The sequence below is a fragment of the Perognathus longimembris genome, chromosome 3 (genome assembly GCF_023159225.1).
Source record: "Perognathus longimembris pacificus isolate PPM17 chromosome 3, ASM2315922v1, whole genome shotgun sequence".
Taxonomy (NCBI): domain Eukaryota; kingdom Metazoa; phylum Chordata; class Mammalia; order Rodentia; family Heteromyidae; genus Perognathus; species Perognathus longimembris.
In genome coordinates, this window is record NC_063163.1 from 40,546,514 (window position 1) to 40,574,253 (window position 27,740).

The 27,740-nt window shown below is 43.0% G+C and overlaps 1 protein-coding gene and 1 long non-coding RNA gene across 2 annotated transcripts in view; one reads left to right on the top strand and one right to left on the bottom strand.

The window, feature by feature from the left end:
* The first annotated feature begins 665 nt into the window (after window positions 1-665).
* Window positions 666-26,107, top strand: Slc25a30 (solute carrier family 25 member 30). The gene is made up of 10 exons (XM_048341348.1): window positions 666-804; window positions 9,256-9,374; window positions 11,498-11,645; window positions 13,381-13,475; window positions 15,188-15,273; window positions 17,944-18,039; window positions 19,261-19,385; window positions 21,165-21,303; window positions 23,779-23,859; window positions 25,186-26,107. Exons 2-10 carry the CDS (start codon window positions 9,311-9,313, stop codon window positions 25,225-25,227), a joined length of 876 nt encoding a protein of 291 aa, XP_048197305.1. The 5' UTR covers window positions 666-804; window positions 9,256-9,310; the 3' UTR covers window positions 25,228-26,107.
* LOC125348260 overlaps window positions 6,767-27,740 on the bottom strand; it is a 34,982-nt gene continuing 14,008 nt past the window's right edge. The window contains exons 3-4 of the long non-coding RNA XR_007210339.1: window positions 11,958-11,964; window positions 6,767-6,777 (exon numbers count right to left, since the gene is read on the bottom strand). This is a non-coding gene — a long non-coding RNA (uncharacterized LOC125348260). The remainder of the gene's footprint in view (window positions 6,778-11,957; window positions 11,965-27,740) is intronic.

The following is a 27,740-nucleotide window of genomic DNA, read 5'->3' on the forward strand; positions in this document are numbered from 1 at the left end:
AATCAAGTGAGAGTTTCCACTGGAAGTACCCGGATCTAGTGAGGGCAATGACGTCACTGAAGGGCTGGGGCCCCCCCCCCGGAAGTAAAGCGAAGTAAGGGAAAAACAGGGCTTTTCCGCATTAAAACTTTTTAACACAAATCGAATCATAAGGAGACAATTCCAGAACGCCATGCAGTCTGCAGGCCGACTGGCCTTGCACTTCAAACACGACGAAGTTTTTGTAAAGTGATGTGAAATCAAATGTATCAGATTAACCCATAGTAGATCCGGAACTGAATATAGGTGTGGATATACGTGACATTTTGGGACAGCAAAGGAAATACAAATATGTATATTGTAGCGGATGCTCTTCACAGTCCGTTTCCTTCAGTGTTTCGGTTGATTTGTACATTTTCAAACCAAACAACGAGGGTACAGAAAAAAATGAGCAAGTTTACTTCCTTTGGATGGCGGAGGCTCACGTGGACAGAGAACCACCCGCCTCAGAAGGCTCCCACGTTTTCCTCAAACAGGGGAATCGCAGGTGCTTCCCGGGTTCCCCAGCCTGGATCCGGCCTGGGCCCCGCCCCTCCGCGGACCACTAATTGCAGGCGCCGGGCGTACCCCGGGCGGGGCTGGCGCTGATAATAACCAATAGGAGACGAGGTGGGCGTGGTCTTATATGGGCGGGGCCTGGGCGGGGCCACTGGCTGGCTCGGGGCAGCTCCTAGGTTTCTCAGCCTTTTCTTGTCTCCTGCACCACTGCCCCAACCGGCCGCGGCAGAGTCTGAGTGTGAAGCTGTGGAAGGCAGCCGTCGCGGGGTAAGTTCCTGGCTGGCGATTCCTTCCGCGTTCCCTTTCTTTGCCATGCTTGGGGAGGGTGGTTGGGGCCTCGTTCTCCCGGAAAGCGACCTCCGGGCGCGCGTGCTCAAGGCTGCCGGTGCTCTCGGTTGGCTTGGTGCGGGCGCGAGGTTCCCGGGGCTGGGTCCCCCTCTCTCGGTTGTTGCGGGAGCTGCTGTGGATGGTAGCGGGGCATTTCCTCTCCCGACGTCGTGAGGATGCCGGCTTGAAGCCGATTCTGGCTGCTTGGTGTTTGCACCGTATCTGCAGCCGTTAGTTCCTCCTCCCGGGGTGTCCTCCTACTCCTGGGCCCCAGCGTCCGGTGCAGCCTCCGCACCCGTGGGCTTCCTACGCTGGGGAGGACAGGAATTGCTCGGGGAGCAAGCCAGGTTGGCTCACATTTGCAAGAAGCATCTGGATGAATGTGCTCGGAAAGTTTTAAGGTCTTTGTGGGCGTGATGTCTTTCCAAATAATCTGCTGCATTGTTCCTGCGCAAGAAGAGCAGAGCGATGTTGGAACTGCCCAGCAGAGGATGCATTCCTCCAGCTTGTGTAGTGAGGAAGCTTGGAAGCCTTGCAAATGGCCTTGGCTTAGCTGTTGGTGCTGCTAACTTTTGGGCTCCGGGTTAATTCAAGTAAAGTGAGACTGAATTTTCTAGGTTGCTTTAAAAAAATACTAGTAAGGGGCTTGAATTGAGGGCCTGGGTGCTTGCTGTCTCTTAGCTGCTTTGCTCAAGGCTGGCACTCTACCATTTGAGTCACAGCTCCACTTTCGGCTTTGTGCTGGCTAATTGGGAGATGAGAAGCTCACAATTTTTTTCTGCTCCGCCTGGTTTCGAACCAGGATGATTACAGGCATGAGCCATCAGCACCCCGCTAAGATTTCTTTAAAACTTGAACTTTCGGGCTGGGGGTATGGACTAGTGGCAAGAGAGCTTGCCTCGTATACATGAGGCCCTGGGTTCAATTCCCCAGCACCACATATATAGAAAAGGCCAGAAGTGGCGCTGTGACTCAAGTGGCAGAGTGCTAGCCTTGAGCAAAAAAGAAACCAGGGACAGTGCTCAGGCCCTGAGTCCAAGGACCAGGACTGGCAAAAAAAAACAACAAAAACACTTGAACTTCCTAAGTCTGTGCAGACTTTTTTTTTCAAACATTTTTTTGCACTCTGAAAAAAGAATAGGAAATAAGAAATGTTCATGAAAGGGCAGTAAGATTAATTACAGTTTAAGACTGCTGAAAAGAGAACACCAAGTAAACTGAAAGAATTTGTGAAGAATTATATAAGAGAAACTTGAGAAGCTTTCAGAAGTTCCAGCAGCAACTACTGAACTCAACTCCCTCTCTTTATAGCTGTACAAATAAGGTCAGATAATAATAATATTGTGTAACCATAGGAGATAATATATAGTAGAGAGGATGGGTAGCGTAACTGTATATCTTTTCTTGTTGTTGTTACAGGCCTAAAGTTTGAACTCAGGGGCTAGGTACTGTCCCTGACCTTTTGTGCTCAAGGCTAGCACTGCTTGAGCCATGCTGCAATTCTTGCTGTTTGGTGGTTAATTGTAGATAAGTGTCTCAGGGCCTTTCCTGCCTGACCTGCTTGGAACTGGAAACTGCAATTCTCAGATCTCAGCTTCCTGAGTTGCTAGGTTTACAGGCTTGAGTATGTGTGTATGAATATTGAGTATGGTACTCATGCTCTTGCTTAGCTTTTTCTTCTTAATGCTGGAACTTGAGTGGCATTTTAGCTTTGATTTTTTCCCCTGGATAATTGGAAATAACTGATTAACTGGAGATGCTAATTAAATGACTGTCGTTGATCTTGGATCCTCAGATCTCTGCCTCCTGAGTAGCTAGTGTAGTAGTCATGAGCCAATAGCACTCAGCTTAACCATATATCTTAAGTGTAAGGAGAATCTTTGAAGCTCTTAATTTGTGTAGATATTTCTGTTCAGAAGGTACTTAAAGATAAGCTGTGCTGCATCACTCCAGAAAAATTCCATGTTTACCCTCCCATGTGCTTTTGTGGTATGAGGAATTGAACCCAGGGCTTCCTCTGTACTAGACAATTGCCCTTTCTCTGAGCTACGCCCCCAAACCACATTTGTGTGTGCGTGTGTGCGCATGTGTGTGCACGCGCACGTGCTAGTTTTAGGGCTTGAACTCAAGTATTGGGCTCCTTAGCTTTTTCATTCAAGGCTTGTGTATTACCACTTGAGCCACAGCTCTACTTGTGGTTAATTGGAGATGAGAGTCTCAGACTTTATACTCTGGGCTGACTTTGAACTGTGACCCTTAGATCTCCCACTCTTGAGTAGGTAGCTAGGCTATCACCAGTATTTTTTTTTTTTTAATTACTATTATGTGGTACTAAGGAATTGGAACCCAGGGCCTCATGCATGCTAGGCAAGCACTCTGCCACTAAACTACAATCCCAGTCAGTATTTTTTTTTCCTAACCAGCCTTGGAAAGCCAGTATTTGGCTACAAAGCGGAAATATGTGATACCCTTCAGAGAAGCATTGGTTTGAATGCCCTGTAGCAGTGACTTAAGAAAGGCCAGGTTTCTTCTCAGAGGCTTGTTGCTTCTGTTGGGAAGTATGGTTGGATAGTGACACCTATTTCATAGGGTTGTGAGGATTAAATCAAGTCCTTTGTGTGCAAAATGTATAGCATTGACATCAAATATCCAGTAATGACAACTGATACTAGAATTGTGATCTTGCTGATAGTTCATACCTGTAATTCTAGCCATTCAGTAGGCTGAGATCTGTAGGAACAGGATTTGAAGCCACTCACTCCTGGCAGAAGAGTCCAAGAGATTTCATTTCCAGCAAAAAGCTGGGCTGAAAGTGTGACTCAAGTGGTAGAGCACCAGCCATGAGTAAGAAGGCCAAGCACATGCAAGTCCTTGAATTTAAGCCTTAGTACCAATACACACACACACACACACACACACACACACACACACTCCACCCCCACCATGAGCAACAAACCACCTAAAATTGTGTTTATAATGCGACAAAGAAAAGCGAGTCAGATTTAGTCTGATTTAAGAGTGTGAGCAAAACAGGCGGCCAGTGGGAAGTGATCTACAATCTGTTGCTGACCCTGGATTTTGGTCTGTTATAATCCCTTCCCTGATCTCATGCTGAGATGCTGCCCAAACACAGTTGGTCACAAAGAACACAGTCTCTGATTGGCTTGGCCTATCATTCTTCCTACTTCAGTAGAAAGATTTCTGAAAACTTAGTTGGAAGTTAAGGAATGTGTAGGAGGAGATCTCTAAGAGTTGGCTTACCAGAGATTGCAGCCCCAAATGACAGACGCTCGCCTATGCCAGTAGAGTTTACCAAACACCAACTCACCTGTTCTAGCCTTGGCTTGAACCTCTTCGCCTTTGCATGTCGTTCACCACCCTAGGCTTTCTGGTGCTTAGTGTAAGTCCATTTTTTTTTTTCTCAGCTAACATTAACTGAGGAAGGCTTATAGTCTTACTACTCAGGGTCTAATCTTAGTTTCTGGAAAGGAAAAGAGATGAATCAAGTAGTTCTTAACCTCCCTAGATTTTTAAATTTTTTTTGGCAGTACTAGGAATTAAACTCACGGCCTCATGCTTGATAGGCTAGTGAAATTCCACTTGAGTCATAACACCCAGCCAAACTTTTTTTTTTTTGAGATGGTATCTAGTGAACTTTTCTACTCAAGCCAGCTTTGAACCTCATTCTCCCAGACCTCGGCCTCCCAAGTAGCTCATATGAGCCACCAGCACCTAGCTGACTCTTTAAAATTGTTATCTTTAAGTAGTTGTACAAAGGGATGTCAACTCAATATATCAGTTTATGGGTGTAATACATCTTTGTGGTACTGAAGATTTAATTTAGGGTGAGGCAAGTACTATACTACTTGAGCCACATCCCAGCTTTATAAAGTATTTTCTCACAGTTCACACAGGGATGCAGATATATAGTGGATACTCATTTGTAGGAGATATTTTATTCTTGCAGTATATCTCAAAGCTAATGAGTGAAACCACGAGAAGGCAATTGAACATTTGCTCCAGTTGAGTGTGCATATACTCACTCAAAATTTGATAACAAGACTTATGGTAGAAAAGGTAGCCTAAAACTAGTGACAGAAGCCAGGTGCTGGTGGTTCATGCCTGTAATCTGAGCTACACAGGAGGTAGAGATCTAAGGATTTTGGTTGAAAGCCAGCCTCGTCAGGGAAGTCTGTGAGACTCTTATCTCCAGTAAATTACTGAGAAAGCTGGAACTGGCACTGTGGCTCAATTGGTAGAGCGCTAGCTTTAAGCACAAAGAAGCTCAGGGACAGCACCCAGGCCCTGAGCTCAAGCCCCAGGACTAGCAAAACAAGGGGGCTGGGAATATGGCCTAGTGGTAAAGTTCTCTCCTCGTATACATGAAGCCCTAGGTTCGATTCCCCAGCACCGCATATATAGAAAAAAGCCAGAAGTGGCGCTGTGGCTCAAGTGCTAGAGTGTTAGCCTTGAGCAAAAAGAAGCCAGAGGGGCTGGGGATATGGCCTAGTGGCAAGAGCGCTTGCCTCGTATACTTGAAGCCCTGGGTTCGATTCCCCAGCACCACATATACAGAAAATGGCCAGAAGTGGCGCTGTGACTCAAGTGGCAGAGTGCTAGCCTTGAGCAAAAAGAAGCCAGGGACAGTGCTCAGACCCTGAGTCCAAGGCCCAGGACTGGCAAAAAAAAAAAAAAAAAAAAAAAGAAGCCAGAGACAGTGTTCAGGCCCTCAGTTCAAGCCCCAGGACTGACAAAAAGACAACCCCCCCCCCCCCCCAAAAAAAAACCTAGGGACAGAAAACTAGAAAGTTAGTGAGGTGACATGAGGTTAAAAGTTAATGCCATGAGGGTCTAGTGTTGTACAGTTAATTTTTAAATGGATCTGTTATAAATCCATAAGCTTTTGCTGACATTTCAGAGGCTGCATGTGCATGTGTGTGTTCCCACATGGTAATTGTGGAAAATAGTGTCTTCTAAATAAGATGAATTACCAGGCATGTTTGTAAATGCCTGAGTTCCCATGCAGGAGGCTGAGGCAGGAGGATTGCCTGTTCATTTAACATTAATCATAGGTTAAAATGAACTGCTTAAAAATAGGAATTTAAGTAATCCCAGTGTTTCCTGGTATAAATGGGCCATCATTTATTTATTTCAGTAGTTTCAGGACCCCCTGGAATGAGAATCACATGGAGGGGGGCAGGCATGTTGGGGAAAGCTGCTTAATGGTTTCCTTTGGGGCTAATAAAATGTATTGGGCATGAGACAGAATGGTGGTTGCATACTTTGTGACTATGCTGAGTGTCCTTTAGGTCACTTCTAAGTGGTTTATTTTATGTTATGGGATTTCATGTTTTTTAAAAAAGCATGGGAAATCAGGAGTCAGTGTTCATACCTATAATCTCTCTTTTTTTTTTTTGCCAGTCCTGGGGCTTGGACTCCGGACCTGAGCGCTGTCCCTGGCTTCTTTTTTGCTCAAGGCCAGCACTCTACTACTTGAGCCACAGCGCCACTTTTGGCTGTTTTCTGTATACGTGGTGCTGGGGAATTGAACCCAAGGTTTCCTGTATAGGAGGCAAGCACTCTTGCCACTCAGCCATATCCCCAGCCCCATACCTATAATCTTAACTATTCAAGACTCTAAGTCCTGAGGATCGAATTTTGGGGCCTGCCTTGGCAGACATATCCAAGAGACTGTTATCTCCAGATAACCAGCAAAAAGGCTGAAAGTGGGAGAGCACCAGACTTTAGCAAAAAGGCTAAGCTTGTTCAAGCCCAGTTCCTGCACACATTAAAAAAATACATAGAAGAGCTTGAGAAAAAGTTCACAAACACTATTGTGTTCATTGCTGTATGGCATACTGTTTGTTGGAAAAGTAAATGAGTGCTCTTCTGAATATTTTAAAGATTTTTTCCCTTAAATTAGGCTTGTTGTTGTTGTTGTTATTTATAAAATATGCCCTGTCAGCCATAATCATTTCAATTCTCCTTAATTGAAATGAATGGAACATCTTTAATCGTCACATCTTCCTTGTGGGTTCTTTATTTTTAAAATGTTTTCACTGGTTTTGGATTGTGTATGCCCCAAGGTTGCAAGTATAAAGATGACAGCAGGGCTGGGAATATGGCCTAGTGGTAGAGTGCTCGCCTCACATACATGAAGCCCTGGGTTCGATTCCTCAGCACCACATATATAGAAAAAAGCCAGAAGTGGCACTGTGGCTCAAGTGGCAGAGTGCTAGCCTTGAGCAAAAAGAAGCCAGGGACAGTGCTCAGGCCCTTAGTTCAGGCCTCAGGACTGGCAAAAAACAAAAAACAAAACAAAGATGAGAGCACTTAGAGTCTGAGCTTGGGGTAGTCAGTCCCAGCCGGCTTGCACCACCTGTGTGGCCTTAGGCTAGGCACCCAATGTGCCTGGGTTTATGATCTGTTTGTGAGAATGGTAGAACTTGGCTTCCTAGCCTGTGGGTGGTTTTTTTGAGGGGGGGAGGGCTCTGAAAGCAGTTCTGTGGGACAAGATTGGTTACAGAACTTCCATGAGCCACTGTTATGTAACGAGTGTTTGGCTTTTCAGTTCAGCAGTCAGCAAAACAAAAACGAGTTTAGGAAGTTACCACTGGATGGTAAATGAATGATTAGATTTACTAATGTCTGTTTTTATAGACATTATCATGATCATAGTAACATTATGATTTAATTGATATCTTAGCTGTGAATTCAGTAAGGGCCAAGACTGAGTTGGCATTAAAGGTTTCCAGAGCCATTAGGGAGCTAAGAGGAGTATTGAGACAGGTACTGACATATATAAAGCATACAATGACTTTCAGTTTCTCTGTCTGGGGGAGCTTGTAACTACTCTGAATTTGGTTAACCGCCACACGTGAGGACTAATGTGTTTCATTTCCAAAGGGTCCATCTCTGGACTCCTGTGTTTCCTGTTAATTTAAGGAAGTCTTGGGCTTGTTGGAGCTGACATTCTGGGCCAGAGTGATTTGTGGTAGGTTCTGGACAGGTAGACTTGGGAAATTACTAAACACAAGCAAAATAAAAAACGCTGGGCACATAAGCCAGACATAGGGGGCTCGTGCCTGTAGTCCTAGCTACTCAGGTGGCTGAGATCTGAGGATCACAGTTCAGAGTTATCATGCGCAGAAAAATCTGTGAGACTTTTACCTCCAATTAACCAGAAAAAAGCTGAAAGTGGAGTTGTGACTCAAGTGACAAGCCTTGAGTGAAAAAGCTCAGGGCCAGTGCCCCAGCTGAGTTCAACAGCTTGCAGACCCTTTTGTGATTATGCAGGAACTGGGGCAAAGTGTAAATGTGTAGCACAGCGAACAAGGACAGAAAGTTGGAATGCAACATTTAGTGAGTATCTTTAACAGATATGCTATTTAACTCCCACCAGAGCCATTCAAGCCAGGCATTTCACTTACCTAAGTGGCCTCCTGTTAACTGGTTGCATTGTTAACTGGTGTGGTGATGCTGTTCAGGCCCAGGAGGAAGACCCCTAACCTCAGAGGTTCGCTGGAACTTTTCTAGGAAGGGGTGTGTAACTTTGACTTGACTCTCTCTTGTTGTGCCAAAGCTGTCTCCCAGCTTGTAACGTAATATGGCTGAGTGAGCTGACATTTACAGAGTGTACACTACAAGTAGATTATGGCCATTTTAAGTAATTGTCGTTTATCATATGACGCAGGTCTATAACCTTTTCCTGCTCCAGTGCACCCCAGGGGATGTGATGCCTTCCTTTAGGGGCTCACTGAGACAGTGGCAAATGAATAGCCAATATTTATTATAGGAAGAGGTACAGATCTAAGATAATATAGACTGAAAGCATACTTGGGTATCAAGGAATCAACCCAGCAGATATTTTGATTGCTGAATGAAAATTAAGGCCACTGATGAAGTAAGATTAATATGTACGGATCTAGGTCAGATGCTGGTGACTTACACCTGTAATCCTAGATGCTCAGGAGGCTGAGATCTGAGGATCCAGGTTTGAAGATAGCCCAGGAAGTAAAGCTTATGAGACTCTTACCTCTAAATGTCCAGCAAAAAGCCAGAGTGGATCTATGTCTCAAGAGTTAGAGCAGCAGCCTTGAGCAAAGTAGCTAAAGAACAGTGCCCAGGTCTTGAATTCAAGCCTTAGTACTGGCATAAAAAAAAAAAAGAAAGAAGGGAGAGAGGAAGGGAGGGGAAAGAAATTGCTGGTCTAGGGCTTAGAAGGTGGGGATACTTTGCTTTATTAAGGTGAGACTCACTTTGGGGACTGATGCGAGGGTCTTCAGTGGTAGCCCCTGATAGCACTCCCTAAATAATACCCAGGGAAAGACTAGAGAAGAAGGCATCTGTGTGAAGAGTTACAACTTTGAATCATCTTCTTTTTGTGTCTAGGAAAGTCCTTTCGGAGGTGATGTTTGCATAATTCGAAGGCGAAGGGACACCAGAAATGTCAGCCCTCAACTGGAAGCCCTTTGTCTATGGAGGGCTGGCCTCCATCACAGCCGAATGCGGTAAGGAGCCCGGGACCCTGAAGTTGACTTACTTGCCCCATGGGACAGCATTTGAAACCTAAGGTTGATGCTTGGTGCTTTGTTTCATTTTGTTGAGACAAGGTTTCCAAGTAGTCCAGGCTGTTTGGGAACTCATGATTGTCCTACTTCAGTCTCCCAAGTGCTGGGATTACTGGCATGAACAAGTGCAGAATATGAGCTTGTACAAACATTAACCTCAAAATTCAGAAACACTTTCTATGTTATGTTTTGAAGACCTAATAGGCATTTTGGCTACTTATTAGCAGCTTAGAGTTGAAAGTTCAGAGAGGGGAAAGTTGAGCCTGTTGATCTGCTCATGAATGCTGTTTGGATTACGTCTGGCTCTGTTTTCCTTATCCTTCCTCCACTTTGCCCTTTTCAATCCATTTGGCTGTAAAAAAAAAAGTTTGGGAAGCTCTAGCGTCTCCTGGAGCCAGATTAGATGAACTATACTTGTTCAGTCACTTTTTAACCTTGTGATTGTCTGTATTCTGCTGCTGATTTCATCATCATCAGAGGCTCATATCTGACCCTAGTTGTCCCTGTGTTTAATGCTCTGAATCATTTATTCCACACACATTGATTGAGCCAGGTACCAGTGGCTCATGTCTGTAGTCCTAGCTACTCAGAAGGCAGATCTGAGGATCAAGGTCTGAATCCAGCCTGGGCATATCTACCCATGCGACTCTTATTTCTGATTAACCAGTAAAAAGTCAGAAGTAGAGACGTGGCCCAAGTGGTAGTATGCTATCCTTGAGGGATAAAGCTAAGGAACAGTGCCTAGGTCCTGACTTCAAGCCCCAGTGTGTGTACACACACACTCACTTACAAACAAAGCACATGGATTGAGCAGCTCTGAGTCCTTTGCTGGGCTGGACATGTCATTTGTTCAGTTATCTTGTACCTCTCATAATCGCCTACCCACCAGCTTAGGTCCTCTCTGAGTTTTCAGTAAATTCACTGATGAATTTCAATGTATGATTCATCTTACTCACTGAATTAACATTGGCCTTATGAATCAAAGTTACCATCTGAAAGATAGGTTTTATATATTTGGCCCAACTGTTAGGTATGATATTAATTTACTTACATTATTCAATTTAGTTTTGAACTATACAACAGTCCTTCCATCTGGGTCTGATGGCACTCACCACTTGTAAGGCCAACATGGGGGAGGCTGAGGCAGGAGAATTGTGGATTTGGGCCCAGCCTGAGCTACATAGCAAGCCCCTGTCTCCAACTCAAACCAAAAGCATAACAAAAACACCACCACCCCTATTCCTTCTTAAGTGAGAATTCCTTCAAGAAATCAACTTGCTTACCTCTTTTTGGTTATATTGAACCCAATTTTAGTCTAAACATACATCATGAATATTAACTTTGGGATCATGAATATTAACTTTGGTGTTTACATGGATTTTCTATTTGTGTAATTGACTCTGTTTACCTACTTTCTGTAGTAATGCAGCCTCCTCAGATAATTTACAGGATAAGATGAGATAGATAAAAATCTAAGTCAAGAAAAAATGTGCTGGGAATATAGCTCAGTGGCAGACAGCTTGCTCAGCATATGTAAGGTCCTGGGTTTGACCCCTAGCCCTGCAAGGAAGGAGGCCGGGAAGGCAGGAGGGAGGGAGGAAAGGGCGAGAAAGACACATTTATGTTTTTTGTTTTGTTTTAATCTTTTTTTGTGTGTGTAAATGTCAGTCCTGAGGTTGAACTAAAGGCCTGAGCCCTATCCCTTAGTTTCTTTTTTGCTCAAACTTTTTGAGCAAAAAAACCCCCCAAAACCCAAAGCAAAACCCTGTGGCACATGAGCTACAGCTCCACTTCCAGCTTTTTGCGGCCTAATTGGAGATAAAGAGTCTCCAGGACTTTCCTGCCTGGGCTGGCTTGGAACAACCTCACAGATCTCAGCTTCCTGAGTAGCTAGGATTACAGAGATGAGCCACCAGCGCCCCACTATTAATCTTTTTTTAAGAGGAAAAAGACTGCATAGGGTGTGCCATTTCTTAATGCTTCCTCCTCCACAGTATAGCCTGAATAGCTCCCGAGTAATGCATCGTTATGGGTACTTAGTGAAGTTTCTTTAACCTTTAAAGGCACATTTCCAATTGATTTAACCAAGACACGACTTCAGATTCAAGGCCAGACAAATGATGCCAACTTCCGAGAAATTAGGTACCGAGGGATGCTGCATGCGCTGGTGCGGATTGGCCGGGAAGAGGGCCTGAAGGCCCTGTACTCCGGGTGAGTGAAGACTGTGTGCTTCTGTTTCTCTGCCGACCCTTTGAGGTGTATTGGAAAACAATAACAATAACAATATTGGTAGATTCCAACATTTTAATTTAAACTCTATTTTCTATATATGTTATGTAGCAATTGTTTTGGTGAAATGATGTGTTTATTATACTTGAGTGCAGACAACCATGCAAAAAATGGCATTTGTTTAAAACAGCCTGCTAATCGAGTTTTCACTCTTGGAAAGAAGAGCCCTTTCTCTTAGTTATTCTGAGTGATTGAGGTTTTGCCATAATGAAAATGCTATAGTGTACACTGAACTGCTTTTCTGACATTCAGCCTTGAGTGGACCATTGCTCTGTTGGGCTTTTTCCTGATTTTTTTTTTTTTTTTTGGCCAGTCCTGGGACTTGGACTCAGGGCCTGAGTACTGTCCCTGGCTTCTTTTTGCTCAAGGCTAGCACTCTGCCACTTGAGCCACAGCGCCACTTCTGGCCATTTTCTGTATATGTGGTGCTGGAGAATTGAACCCAGGGCCTCATGTATACAAGGCAAGCACTCTTGCCACTAGGCCATATCCCCAGCCCCTTTTTCCTGATTTTTTTTCTGGGACTTGGCTTGAACTCTTACTTGGCTTTTTTCCTTCAAGGCTGGCACTCTACCATTTGAGCAATAGCTCCATGTCTGGCTTTTTGCTAGCTAATTGGAGATGAGAGTTTCACAGACTTTCCTGCTGGGACTGGCTTTAAATCATGATCCTTAGATCTCAGAGTACTGGAGTAGCTAGGGTTACAAGCATGAGCCGAAGATTGCCCAGCTTCCTGACTCTGCCTTGAACTTATTTCAGTATTGTGCTATGAAAACTTTTAGGAAAAGAAAATACTAGATAGGGGTGCCCAAGGTATTGGAGACGAGCTCCCGAGCAATAGTAGGATTATTTTTGGTGCTTGTGCTAAACCTAGCCCAGGTGTGTTTTCCCAAGTGCTTTGTGCTGAGAAGGGATGTACTGAGAATCCATGCAAGTGTAGTTTGAATTGGGTGTGGTGGCTCACACCTGTCATCTCAGCTTCTCAGGAAGCAGAGGTAGGGAGAGAAGTAGGGAGGATCAAGATTCAGGCTTGCCTGGACAAGTGTGGAGACCCTGGACAGGAGGGAAAAACTGGGAGAGAGCAAGGAAAGAGATGACAATGTCCAAAAAGAAATGTACTCTTTTTCTGACTTATGTAACTGTAACCCCTCTGTACATGGCCTTTCTATTTGTTTATTTGGTTTTTGTTTTTGTTGCCAGTCCTGGGGCATGGACTCAGGGCCTGAGCACTTTCCCTGGCTTCTTTTTGCTCAAGGCTACCACTCTACCTCTTGAGCCACAGCGCCACTTCCAGCTTTTTTCTATATATGTGGTGCTGAGGAATCGAACCCAGGGCTTCATGTATACGAGGCGAGCACTTTACCACTAGGCCATATTCCCAGCCCCTACATCGCCTTTCTAATAACAATAAAATAGGGGGGAAAAAGTGAGACCCTATCCAAAAAAAATAGCTAAAGCTTTAAAAAGGGCTTGGGGGAATGGCTCAAGTGATAGATTACTATTAAGTATGAGCCCCTGAGTTCTGAACTTGTATCATCACAAAAGCCACGCCCCCCCAAAACAAACAAACAAACTGTGTGGTTGGATCATGTTGATCTCCTTGAGGATTTGAGTGACTTTTAGATGTTTTTTGTCCCCCTGAATGGTGGTTTGACAGGATCGCCCCTGCAATGCTCCGCCAGGCCTCCTATGGTACCATCAAGATTGGCACTTATCAGAGCTTGAAGAGGTTGTTCGTGGAACGCCCAGAAGGTGAGAATCTGTCTTCTACCTGGGAACAGCCTATGGCTGTTGATAATCCCCCCCTCCTTGATCTTGAACTCAGGGCTTGGGTGCTGTCTCTGAGCTTTTGAGCTCAAGTCTAGTGCTCTACCACTTGAGCCACAGCTCTACTTCTAGCTTTTTTTTCTTTCCTTTTCCTTTTTTGTTGGTTTATAGGAGATAAAGAGTCTTATGGACTTTCCTGCCTGGGCTGGCTTTGAAACATGATCCTCAGATTTCAACCTCTTGAATAGCTAGAATTACAGGCCTGAGCCACCTGTGCCTGGCTTGTTGATCTTTTCATTTCAGTGTTTTTGGGAGGGAATTTCTTCCTCTTGTAATCTTATCATGGCACAAGAGAATGTCTGGGTATAAAGTCTCAACAAATTGTGCTTGTGGGAAATCAGGTATCAGTCAGACTAGGTGATATGTTGTTACCTTTTTTTTTTCTGCCATTCCTGGGCCTTGGACTCAGCTTCTTGGACTCAGCTATCCCTGGCTTCTTTTTGCTCAAGGCTAGCACTCTGCCACTTGGGCCACAGAGCCACTTCTGGCCATTTTCTATATATGTGGTGCTGGGGAATCGAACTCAGGGCTTCATGTATACGAGGCAAGCACTCTTGCCACTAGGCCATATTCCCAGCCCCATGTTGTTACCTTTTAATCTAACATTTAAACATTTTTTAAAATCCTGTGTATTATCACCTGCTTTTTCAAGGAGGAGGAGGGGGAGGGGGAGGGGGAGGAATTAAGTACTTTCTTAGTGTTAAGATCTCTGTATTCTTTTTTTTTTTTTTTTTTTTTTGGCCAGTCCTGGGCCTTGGACTCAGAGCCTGAGCACCTTCCCTGGCTTCTTCCCGCTCAAGGCTAGCACTCTGCCACCTGAGCCACAGCACCCCTTCTGGCCGTTTTCCATATATGTGGTGCTGGGGAATCAAACCGAGAGCTTCATGTGTAGGAGGCAAGCACTCTTGCCACTAGGCCATATTCCCAGCCCAAGATCTTTGTATTCTTTTACTTTTATTGGTGCCCGTACTGGGGCTTGAACTCAGGGCCTCTTGCTGTCACTTGGCTTTTCCTGCTCATAGCTGGCGCTTGGCCACTTGAGCTATGCTTTCAGTTCCAAGAACTCTGTGTTCTAATACTCTATGGCTGGTTGGTTCTTGGGCTTTGATTTAATCCATGAAATTGCTTCTCTCTGTTCCCTTCAAATGAGATGGCTCACCAGTCCCTGTTACACAAGAGTGATGAACAAGAACATTGAAAGTACTTTGATGTATGTCAAACTAAATACATATCATGTACTTTAGAAATTTCCTGTGCCCAATACATCCTCATCATATTCTGGTTTCTCTTCAGACTGTATAAATCTTTCACCTTTTACCTATACATCCTCGTGTTATCTCCTGGGATTTTTTCTTACTCTCCCAACAAGTTTGCCTCATTTTAATCATGAAGCTCTGAAGAAACACAAAATTAAATTGGTACATAGTTCCTCACTTTGCATGATGATTCCAATTGAGTTTTAGATGTCAAGAAATTTGGCCAAGCAGAATCCCTTTATCAGCAGCATTCCTTTTTAAATTGCTTGATTCATAGAGCACACCTGTCTTCATTCTGAGGCGAATGAGTTGTGTGTTAATGAGGTACACAGGAAGAATTCCATGTGTATGAAAAATCAAATACTTTGTCTTTGTTTACAGATGAAACTCTGCTGATCAATGTCATATGTGGAATTCTTTCTGGAGTCATATCTTCAGCCATTGCCAATCCAACTGATGTGCTAAAAGTAAGCTGTGCTTAGCTATATCTTAGGGACACATCCCACATTTTCCTTCCCTTTCTCTTTCCTTTCCTTTTTTCTTTCTTTACTTCAAGCCAGGGTCTCATTTACCCAGGCCAGCCTTGAACTTTCAGTCTTTTTGAACTCTCTCTCAAGTAGTGGGATTATTGACTTATATCAGCATTCTGGTCCTACATCCAACATTTTCTTATTGGGAGCAGCATTCAGATAATGAAATCATGTACCTATAACATAGGTGAGTCTGTTCATAACTTATGCCATAATACAGTCTCTTAATTGTTTACTAAGTGGATTTCACACTGATACAGATGAGTCCAAAGTAGAATTCATTTTGGAGACAAGATTTTTAGCGATTGAGCGAAAAAGAAAATTTAAATGTGGATATATTTGAGTTTTTTGTTCTTAAAAATCCCCTTGTTTTATTGCTTCATTAAAGCCAGATGGGATAGCACAATGCCATGTCAGGCATGCTGGTAGTCTCAGCTACCTGGGAAATGGAGATTGGGAAGATTGTGATTCTAGGCAAACTAAGGCAAAAATTAGAATACTCCCTCTCAGCAAACATGCCAGGATGATGATAGATATTTGTAATCACAGATGTGCAGGAGGCATTGGTTGGAGGATCATAGTCCTGTGTAAAAATGCTAAGACCCTATCTGAAAAGTATTTAATGTGAAAAGAGCTGGAGGTATGGCTCAAGTGATAGAACATCTGCCTTGCAAACATGAGACCCTGAGTTCTAACCCCAGTATTGCCCCCTGCCACAACAGAAGATGGGTTACCAGCTGTGGAGATATACACCTGTAATCCCAGCTCTAGGGGAGGCAGAGACAGGAAGACTGTGAGCTGAAGTTCAACCCAGGCAAAGTTAGTAAGTCTCTGTCTAAGTAACAAAATATTAACAAAAGGCCTGGGGTAAGTTGAACTTACTGAGAATACTAGCAGTAACCTCCTTAAATCCTTTTTGGAATAAGACCAGGGAATAACTAGATTAAAAACTTCCATATGAATTACTTCCTGAGCTCTCTTATAGTACCCCTCCAACCACTACTATTTCACTAGTCTTCTATGTTTCTACTCTATTCAGTATGCTGGGCATTCCACAAGTGGAAAGAGACCACAGATTTATTTTATATTGCAGTAAAAGAACTAGAGGGAAAATAGCTGTACTTCTACTAACTTCTTAAATATATCTCGGGGCTTAAAGAAAGAAATGCCTTGTATTTTAGTTTATTTTCTCATATTAGGGTGGCACCACATAATTTCTTTAGAAGTGGTGATTATATTTTCTTTCTGATTATAAGGTGCTAATTTAGTGTGAAACTCCTTTTTATTTTTAGGAAAGTAAGGCACTGAGCACCTGTGGCTTGTACCTATAATCCTACCTACACAGGAGGCTGAGATCTGGGAACCACAGTTCTAAGTCTGCCAAGGCAGATACATCTGTGAGACTCTTATCTCCAAATAACCACCAAAAAGCTGGGAGTAGAGGTGTTGCAAATGGTAGGGCATCAGCTGTGAGTGGAAAAAGCCATGATAGAGTGTGAGGCCCAAAGATGAAGCCCCAGAACTGGAAAAAAAAAAAAAAAAGTTGGTAGGGTAAAGAGCTACATCAACCATGTATCGGTGGCTGTTTTTTTTTTTTTTTTTTTTTTTTTTTTTTTTTTTGGCCAGTCCTGGGCCTTGGACTCAGGGCCTGAGCACTGTCCCTGGCTTCTTTTTGCTCAAGGCTAGCACTCCGCCACTTGAGCCACAGCGCCGCTTCTGGCCGTTTTCTGTATATGTGGTGCTGGGGAATCGAACCTAGGGCCTCGTGTATCCGAGGCAGGCACTCTTGCCACTAGGCTATATCCCCAGCCCATTGGTGGCTGTTTTGATGGTCACTAGTAAGTTCAAGTGCATCAGAGTGTAACAGCATCACGTGGCTATCCTCGTGCCTGTATACCTTTTGGTCCAGTGGGTTGGAATTACTAATGGCTTGGAGCAAGTTCAGAACCATGTTTACTGGATGTATCTGAGTTCAGTAGATAACTAATTAATCACATCAAGCCTTCAGAATTTTCATCACTTTTTATTTCCTGTTTAGTAACCTAAAGTGAAATATATTGTTTTGTCTTTCCCAAAGCACCCCACCCCTCTCTCTCTCTCTCTCTTTCCCTTTTGTTCTAGTCTTGAGGCTTGAACTCTGGGCCTAGCACTGTCCCTAAGCTTTTTATGCTCATGGTTAGCTCTCTACACTTGAGCCACAGCTCCACTTCTGGGTTTTTTGGTGGTTAATTGGAGATAAGAGTCTCATGAACTTTTCTTCCCAGGCTGGTTTTGAACCTTGATCCTTAGATCTCAGCCTCCTGAGTAAATAGGATTACAGATATGAGCCACTAGAGCTTGGCTTCCAACCCCCATTTTTTTTTTTGAGACTTAGTAAAGGTGTATATAGCATTCTACTAGGTACTTTGTAGAAATTTCAGAGTTCCTAAGAACTAATGCTTTAGTCTACTGAGGACATTTTAAAGTAGCATTACAGCCATATTTATATCAAGTTTGTCCTAAGAGTTGTTAAGCGACAGCTAAAATGATTGTCAGAAGTGGGTGGTGGTGGTGGTGGTGGTGAGTGTACTGGCTTCCTTCTCATGTTGGTCTTTAAATAATCTCTAGATCCGGATGCAAGCACAGAGCAATAATCTCCAAGGAGGGATGATAGGCAACTTCATTCACATTTATCAGCAAGAAGGAACAAGAGGGTTATGGAAGGTAAGCTAGAAGGACAGATCCAACCCATTCACTTCTTAACTTTCCCTCTGTTTAAAATTTGTCCTATTTTTGTGTGTGTGTTGGGGGGGGGGTTGGTTGTGGGGCTTGAACTCTACTACTTTTTTTTTTTTTGCCAGTTCTGGGGCTTGAACTCAGGGCATGAGCATTGTCTCTGGCTTCTTTTTGCTCAAGACTAGTACTCTATCCCTTGAGCCACAGCACCACTTCTGGCCTTTTCTATATCTGTGGTGCTGAGGAATCGAATCCAGGGCTTCGTGTATATGAGGCAAGCACTTTTGCCACTAGGCCATATTCCCAGCCCCTGCTCTCCCACTTCGAGTCACAGCACCACTTCTGGTTTTCTGGTGGTGAATTGGAGATAAGAATCTCATTTGCTGCCTGGGCTGTCATTGAACTGTGATCCTCAGATCGCAGCCTACTGAGTAGCTAGGTTTACAGATATGAGCCACTAGAGCTTGGTGTGAGCCACTGGTGCCTGGCTATTATTTAAATCTTTATGGAGAATGTTTTGGGGTTCCAGTTCTGTTGAGTGATTGTTCAATATGGTTTTGGGGCTATTAAATGAAGTCAATTTTTAGTGCTGGTGTGGTGTGCTGTTTCTGGGTATGTTAGTGAGTCTGTAGCTCATAGAATAGATCCAGCATGTCATCCAGGATGACTCTTCAGTATGATAAGGGAACTAGAGCCTCTGAGAAGTGAATTGGTCCTGGTCAAGATTTGCCCCAAGACTACATAGTGCTAGAGTCAGAACTAGACCTTAGAGTTTTTGAGCTTTTTGAGTGTTCCCTGTGGGTTTTATTACTGTGTCACTCTACATTTCTATCTACTAACAGGAGCATATAAAACTTGGTTGTGGATGGGTGCTTGTGGCTCACTCCTGTAATCCTATCTACTCCAGAGGCTGAGATCCCAGGATCATGGTTCAAAGCCAGCCCAGGCAGGAAAGTCTATGAGACTCTTACCTTCAATTAACCACCATAAAACTGGAAGTAGTGCTGTGGCTCAAAGTGGTAGAGTGCTAGCCTTGAGCAAAAATTGCTCAGAGACAGCCCTTTGGCCCTGAGTTCAAGCTCTATGACTGACAAAAGAAACAAACCAACAATCAAAAGTCTTGGTTGTAATTTGTACAATGGAAACCTTTGAAGACTTGTGTTCTATAGAGCAGTGTCTCAGTCATCTCATTTTCCATGTTTTACCCAGGGCGTGTCCCTCACGGCACAGAGGGCTGCCATCGTTGTTGGTGTGGAGCTTCCGGTCTATGACATCACCAAGAAACATCTGATGCTCTCGGGTCTCATGGGAGACACTGTTTATACCCACTTTCTGTATGTTTATGGATTAAAAAATTATTATTAAATAGTTGTACAAAGGCATTATAATGCTGTAAGTCAGGTTATAAATACAGTGCTTTTTGGATAATGTCACCTCTTACTTGTTCTCTCCCATTTTCCCCCTGTGATCCCTACCTACAGGTTAGCATGAGTTTAGGGTGGAGATAAGAGTATAAATTTATAAAAAGGAGTTTATTATAAAAGTATTTGCATATTTGTAAAAATACACCAGTGATCAAACAAAATTTAAAGACCTTATCCCTCTGTAGGCATTGTTGATAGTTTGGCATACAGTATGTCTGCAGCAGTGTATTACCTATGTTTTTGTGGTACTGGGGTTTGAACCCATGGCCTTGCACTTGCTAAGCAGATGTTCTGCTGCTGAGCAATGGCTCTAACCCTTTTCTTTTTCTGCTGGTTATTTTTGAGATAGCATAGGCCTGAAAGGAGTACCTACTGCCTCAGCTTCCCAAGTGCTGAGATTAAAAGTGTGTACCACAATGCCTGGCTCAACTTTGTTTTTAACAGCTATAGATGATCAGACTGTATGAATTTATTATAGATTATTTTATCCATTAGTGGTGTATATGACTGCCATGTCATGTGTATATTTATTAAAGTGTGGAGGCTATTCTGATTGCTACCACTAGGGGGAACACTATTGGCATTAAGTGGGAGGAGGCATTGAGCAATGTATACAGGTAAATACCATGTTGCAATTTCAGCTATTCCAGAGGCAGAGGTAGGATGATCAGAGTCTGGAGCCGACCCAGGAAAAAGCAGGAGACCCTATTTGAAACACAAACTAAGTAAAAGGACTGATGGGCTGGAGGCATGGCTCAAGTAATATAAGCAAGCAAGCCAAGCAGTTTTGAAGCCTCAAGTTCAAGCCTCTGTCCCGATAGGGAGGACATGGCCTAGCCAGGGCAAGCATGAAAGGAAAGAGGAAGGAAGAAAGGGAGGGAGGGAGAGAGGGAGGGAGAAAAAAGTATGAGAGGAAGAAAGGGAAGGGGAAAAGGAAGAAAGGAAGGAAAGAAAAGATAGTCTAAGCTAAACTATAATGTTTGTTAAGATGGGTGAATTCATTGCATTTATGTTTATAATGTTTTCAAATTTATGGGGACATAATCCCATCATGAATAGAAAAGCATCTTTCCAGAGATAGTCTGAGTGCAGTTTTGCATTTGAAAAGTGTCTGTCCAGAGATAGTCTGAGTGCAGTTTTGCATTTGCCTTATCTGGAAAAATGTTTGCAGTGCTTCGCCTATGATTGGCTTAAACTTGGCTGCCTGTTACAAGAGCGTACTATCAGGTTATTTGTACATAAAATTATAGTCTATTCAGTTACGTACTGAGGCAGCTTTAGGCTCAATGCAATTTAGTTTAACAACACCTAGTGAGTTCTGTTGTAAAACAGAAAGTCCAGTTGATTTTGTGTTCGATCTGTAGGAACAATAGGAACTTGATCTGGCTAGCATTTCTCTGACCCCCTACTACTCCTACTCAGATATCAAATGTAATAGATCACCTTTGGAGGCTGCTCCTTCATCTTCCACTGAATGTTTTTACTTATTGATTGTTACTTTCTACATCAGAGGTGTTCTTAGCTGTAACGAGTTTATAAGCCAAATGGTCAGTACTACATTTAAGAAGTTTGCATTCCGTATTTAATTTCACATAGTTTGGCAAGGAGGCTGTTTTCTGCCTTTGGCAGTAGTAGTTTTGGCTAAGTAGTGGTTGACTTGTTTTTTTTTTTCAAATCCTGTCATCATAGCTCAAGCTTCACCTGTGGTCTTGTTGGGGCCCTGGCCTCAAACCCTGTGGATGTTGTGAGAACTCGAATGATGAATCAGAGAGTCCTTCGAGACGCCAGCTGCTCTGGCTACACTGGTACCTTGGATTGCTTGTTACAGGTGAGGATGGGCATGTCTGTACACGTCTGTGCAGAGTTGTAACTTGTATGCATATTAGTATTGTGACTTAAGTAATTGAGTTATGACAGCTAATAACTAAGATGAAGCCAGTAGCTGATGACTCATACTTAATTATCTTAACTACTCACACAGCTGACACCTGAGAATCATGGTTCGAAGCCAGCCTGGGCAGACAAATCTAGACTCTTATTTCCAATTAACTAGCAAAAAGCCAGAAATGATTAAGTAGATTTGATTACAGAAACTAATATTATCTAAATGATAGACAAAAAGGAGAAAAAAAAGCCATAAGTGAAGGTATAGCCTCAAGAAGTAGAGCCCCAGTTGTGAGCAAAAAAAGCTACTTGAGAGCTCAAACTTCTGAGTTCGAGCCCTACCTAGTACAAACAAACAATCGTTGAGTGCTATTCTAAAGCCCTTAGATACACATATGGCACCCATTTGGGCCACATTAGGGTGAGCTTTTTTGTTGTTGTTTGAGCTACAGACACAGGCCACCCCAACCTAGTTGAGGTTAACTTTGACAAACACAAAAATATAGTTGAATATTGAGAAATAAAAGCTCATTTTCTGTTTCCTCTGCTCTGAAGGGCAATAAAATAGTGATGTATTCTGTACATACAGAACTGTTTCCAAAATCCCCCTTCTGCATGTGAAGTGGGATTGGAGGTGAGTCAGTTGTGCAGACTCCTCTCTCAAAGGAGCACATTAAAGGTCTTCAGTAACTCTCCATTCCAATACTGGGGCTTCCTAGACAAACATTGCCCCCTGTCTTCTCATTGGATAGCCAACTTTTGGGAACTAGGGACCACCTCTTCCCATTCCCTGGCATGATGCTAGCACATCCGTATTCAAGGATTGCTTTAATAAAGCAAGAAATGGTTTATTATTTTTAAGGTGAAATAGGTTTGCTTCAATGTCATTAATGAAAAATGGTGGTCAACTAGGTAAAGACCTCAGTGCTGCTGTTGCTTCTGCCACAAATATCTTCTTTTTTCCACTTTTAAAAAATTACCATCACTTAGCTGAACAAAGAGAAGTTCATTTTGACATGAAACATGACCAGTATGACCATACATGACCATAAATGTGTACAATACAGACTCATCTCCTTTGTTACTTTCTTACCTCTCTTCCTCTATCTTATCTCCTTTATCCATCCAGTAATTTAGAAAGTAGACATTTCTGTTTTGTTTTGTTTTGTTTTTTTTGCCAGTCCTGGGCCTTGGACTCAGGGCCTGAGCACTGTCCCTGGCTTCTTTTTGCTCAAGGCTAGCACTCTGCCACTTGAGCCACAGCGCCCCTTCTGGCCGTTTTCTATATATGTGGTGCTGGGGAATTGAACCCAGGGCCTCATATATACGAGGCAAGCACTCTTGCCACTAGGCCATATCCCCAGCCCAGAAAGTAGACATTTCTGAATGATGTCTTTCAGGGGGGCAGATACTAGGGTTTGAACTTAAAGCCTTGGATAGCAAATACTCTACCACTTGAGCCACATTCCCTGTTCTCTGAATGAAATCTTTACTATCATCACACCTTTATTTCTGTTAAGAAGCTCCAATGGCATGGAAGCAAATGCGCCTATTGAGATTCAATCTAATTTCCTGTTCATTCAACATCATGTGAGGTTCTTTCTATCTCTTTATTTACTTGTGCTGATACTGGTCCATAAACTCCGGGCCTCATACTCTTTCTTGGCTTTTTTGCTCACTGCTGGCACTCTGCCACTTGAATCACAGCTGAACTTCCACCTGTTTGCTGGTTAATTGGAGGTAAGAGTTGGCTTGGGTTTGCCCGGGCTGAATCTGAGCAATGATTCTCAGATCTTAGCCCCCTGAGTAGCTAGCATGATAGGTATGGGTCACTGATGCTTGACTTTTTTTTTTTTTAAGTGTATATCCTACAAGGGGACTTCACTATGGTAATCTCACTTCCATATAATTTAATCAGATTGCTGGGCACCGGTGACTCATGCCTGTAATCCTAGCTAATTTAGGAGGCCGAGATCTGAGGATCACAATTCAAAGCCAGCCTGGGCAAGAAAGTCCATGAGATTCTTTATCTCCAATTAACCACCAGAAAACTGGAAGTGGTGTAGTTGCTCAAAGTGGAGGAGTACTAGCCTTGAGTAAAAAAAGCTCAGAGACAGCACCTAGGCTCTGAATTCAAGCCCCATGACCAACAGCAACAAAAAAATAATTTAATCAGATTAACCTCATCTGTTGCCCTCATTCCCTGTCTGTTGTTCAGTAGCCTTTAGTGAGTCACACATAGACACCAAGCATGGATATTATAGAGGGCAAATATTTCTGAAGGGTCCATCCACTCAACCACTGAGCCAAAACCCTAGCCAGGATTTAATTTTTAAGAAAGTAGTCTGACAGTATTTAGCATTCAATATAATTGGGAGGTTGAGCACTAAATCTTTTTCTCTTTTTTCCTTTTTAACAGACATGGAAGAATGAAGGATTTTTTGCCCTGTATAAAGGGTTTTGGCCAAATTGGCTGAGGCTTGGTCCCTGGAATATCATTGTATCCTTTTCTGTTGTAGTGGATTTGGAAAAAAAATATGTAGCAAAGAATACTGCTTATATAAACTATCAAATTATGAACTTAAAAGTTCTTATCCTTGTGACTTCTGACTCTTAAGCCAGTTTCTGTTTTAGGAAATATAAATGCTGGACACTATGACCTTAGTTTAATGATATAAATTATCAAAATGAATTACCTTTCAGCTAGGCATTGTGGGCTCACATTTATAATCCTAGCTACTCAGGAGGCTGAGAAAGGCTTGATTCAAGGTGAGCTTGAGCAGAAATGTTTACAAGATCTTATCTTGACAAACAAAAGCAAAAAGCAAGGCTGGATGTATGGCTCAAGTGGTAGAACACCAGTGGGTAGCAAGTGAGAGGTTCTGAGTTTAAACCCCAGTACTACCAAATAATAATAATTATTATAATAATTTGATAATTATTGAAAGGTAATAATGCAATAAAATATCTCACTGGCTTCTGCTGTATGAACTGCAGGAATTCATAATTTCAGAGAGACAAGGATTGACATTTCTAGCTGCTCGGGGGAAGGATGTGGTTAGACCCAAGAATATTTCCTGTAGAGACTGCCAGAAGATAACTACACAGGAATTAGCTGTGGGGTTGTTCGGCTGGCCTGAACTCTGCAGTCACAAGAAAGCCAGGGGCAGGAAAGGGCAGAATTAAGGAGAAATGTTAGGGGTGTGTGTGTGTGTGTGTGTGTGTGTGTGTGTGTGTGTGTGTGTGTGTGTGTGTGTGTTCCAGTCCCGGGGCTCGAATCAGGGCCTGGGCACTGTCCCTGAGCTTCTTTTGCTCAAGGCTAGCACTCTACCATTGAGCCACAGGTCCACTTAAAGCTCTTATGGTAGTTAATTGGAGATAAGAGCTTCATGGATTTTCCTGTTGGGCTGTCTTTGAGCTACAGTCATCAGATCTTAGCCTCCTGAGTAGCTAGGATTTCATGTGTGAGCCACTGGCACCTGGCTGGGCCATTTCTTTTTATCTCTTTCTCCCTCCAAAGCAAGGCTTACCAAGGAAGTTTTCTAGGGCTCACTGCTTTAGGAAAGTCTTTGCACCTCAGCATTGGCACAAAAAACAATCAAATCTCAGCTATGGTCTTTCTGTTCCAAAGTGACCTTGGACACATTTATGGGATGGTAGCTTGAGGTGGTTTAGTATGGGCTTCCTGAGTTTGATCAGGTCTGTGGCATAGGTCTGCCCATACATACCTGTGGGTATGCAAATTGGTAGTCTGCTTTTATACTTGGAGTTGAGAAGATCACACTTAATGAAGGGTTCATTTGGCAGCCTTAACCCGTAACTCCAGTTCTTTGTGACCTATGAGCAGCTGAAGAAACTGGACTTGTGACACAAGGACAAGGCCACCTGAGACGACCATCTGAAAGTGCAAACTTCTGCAGTAGTTGAGCTTTCTGTATTCCACTCTACTTCTTGCTTGGCTCATCACAGGTCTGGGATGGGAGCCACAGATGAAGACTGGGTTTGTTCAGATTGTTTTGTGTCGGCATCACATGCTCTTCACTAGTGCTAATGGCTTGAATGGTAACCTCCAAACACCAGTCCTTACCATTGAAGTGCCCTTTCACATCCAAGATCATACACAGACATACATATTTCTTGTTAAAGAACACTTGCAAAAAAGAATACAGGAGCTGTATGTTGTTTTCTTTCGGAAGAGTAGCTTCTGCTGCTACTTCTCTCAGGCTGTTCTGAGAAAGCACTGGAAACCATGTGATGCAGCCTTTGCGAGGATGTTGCTGTTTCTGAGCTGCTAGGAGCTCGTGCTGCTTGTCACCTGAAGATATTTCAGGCCGTGGAGACCTGGACTTTTTAATTCCAGGTACAGACAGTGCTGGAAGTAGATCCTCAGAGTTTTGCACTGCTTTAAAATTTCCTACTTCGTCAGGATCTCTCACTTATAGTAAGTGATTTTTAAGCCTTTACCTTTGTGAGGAATTGTTGAAATATGTTAACACCTAATCCAGGGTGATGTGATGTGTTGGCTGTAAAGGTACCAGTTGTATGTTGTTTATGTTGTTTTGGTGTATGTTGCTAGAAGGTATTTCAAGCTGTTTGACTTCTGTCTTAGGTAATGTTTTAGGAATTGATTGTATTATTCTTTTAAAAATTCTTCTTGTGCTAGCATTGGTTTCAGCTTATGGTCTTGAGCTTTTTGCTCAAGGCTGGTGCCCTACTACTTGAGTTACAGCTCTACTTCCAGCTTTTTGGTGATTAATTGGAGGTAAGAGTCTCATGGATTTCCATGCCTGGGCTGGATTTGAACCATGATCCACAGATCTCAGCCTCCTCAGTAGCTTGGATTACAGCTGTGAGCTACTAGTGCCACACCATTTTTTCTTTTCTTGAAAAAAAAAAGAATGTATTTGCATATATTATTTGTATGGAGGGGGAGTTTCCTTGTGACATTTCTATAGATGCTTCCAGTGGACTCCATCACCCTCACACCTTCCATCACTTTTAGCCCCTCCTTAGAAACAATTTTAACTGGATTCACTGTTTTCATATAGGTATAGTCTACTGTATCCATCCTCAGTCACCCTCCCCCTCTAGCTGGTACCCATCTCCAACACTTGTTTTATTTTCCTGTCATTTCTTTCAGTGTATATGAATTGTACCAAAGGGTTTAAAAAACAATTTTATACCCTTCTTTCCCTCTCTCTCCCTTCCTTCTTTCCTTCCTTCCTTCCTTTCCTTTCCCTCCCTCCCTCCCTCCCTCCCTCCCTCCCTCCCTCCCTCCCTCCCTCCCTCCCTCCCTCCCTTTCTCCCTCCCTTCCTTCCTTCCATGCTGGGGATTGAAACCAGGGCCTCATATAAGGAAAGCTCTTCTCCACTACTGAAGCTATAGCCCTAGCCTCAAACAATATCTTTTTATCTAGTTTCTGATAAGGTACATGCTTTTGTCCTTCTAATGATAGGAAAGATCGTTTTTCTTGCTTATCCTTTTCCTTCTTTCTTGTTTTCCTTACATTTTCAAAGTGAAAGATGGCTTTTAGAGCCCCAAGAACCTTCTCCCTGAAGAAGGCTGGTAGAGGACTAGATTCCCAGCCTACTCTTTCATGACTTGTGGTGCTGGGATGGAACTCAGTGCCTTATGCATTTCAGGCAAGCACTGTGGACTTTACCCTAGCCCCAGGTCTGCCTTTGAGAACCACACACTAACTTGAGCTCTAGGCAGGCTACTTCTGTATTATGTGCTATGCAAATTTCCAGTTTCCAATTTTCCATAATCTTGGGGATCATGCAGTTTTTCTCCCAATCATTTCCACTTTGTCTTCTTTGCTGATGTTTCCTTTGAAAAAGGACTTTGTGAAGCAGAATTTTATTTCTGAAAGTAAGACAAGAGTCTTGAAAAGACTAAGGCAAAAATCATTAAAAAGAGAGATCATTGGTAAAGGCTCTTTGGTGGCTCACAGGTGTTTAGACCAATAAATCCACATCTTCCTGGTGGACACTAGATGGCAGTAGAGCCCCTGAGCTCCTGCAGGTCTTGCTGCTGGCCCTGAACTACATGTTAAAAAAAAAGATCCTTTTTTTTTTCTTATCAGAACATTCCATTAAGCAATAGACTTTCTGTTGAGAATCTTTCATTTGTGAGTTCTTTTAATTAAAAGGATTTCTTCTTTTGAGCTACTTTCCTAAAATGTTGAAAATACTTTACTTTTTTAAAAGTATGTTTGTCACTTCTGAAATAGAAATAAATACATCTTAAAGATGGCTGGGGTCTGGGGGGCTGGGAATATGGCTTAGTGGTAGAGTGCTTGCCTAGCATGCACGAAGCCCTGGGTTCAATTCATCAGTGCCACATAAACAGAAAAAGCTAGAAGTGGTGCTGTGGCTCAA

Coding starts and splice junctions, on each gene's coding strand:
- Slc25a30 (XM_048341348.1), top strand. CDS start 9,311: ATGTCAGCCCTCAACTGGAAGCCCTTTGTCTATGGAGGGCTGGCCTCC. Junction 15,274..17,943: donor ATCCAACTGATGTGCTAAAA/GTAAGCTGTGCT, acceptor AATAATCTCTAG/ATCCGGATGCAAGCACAGAG. Junction 21,304..23,778: donor CCTTGGATTGCTTGTTACAG/GTGAGGATGGGC, acceptor CCTTTTTAACAG/ACATGGAAGAATGAAGGATT.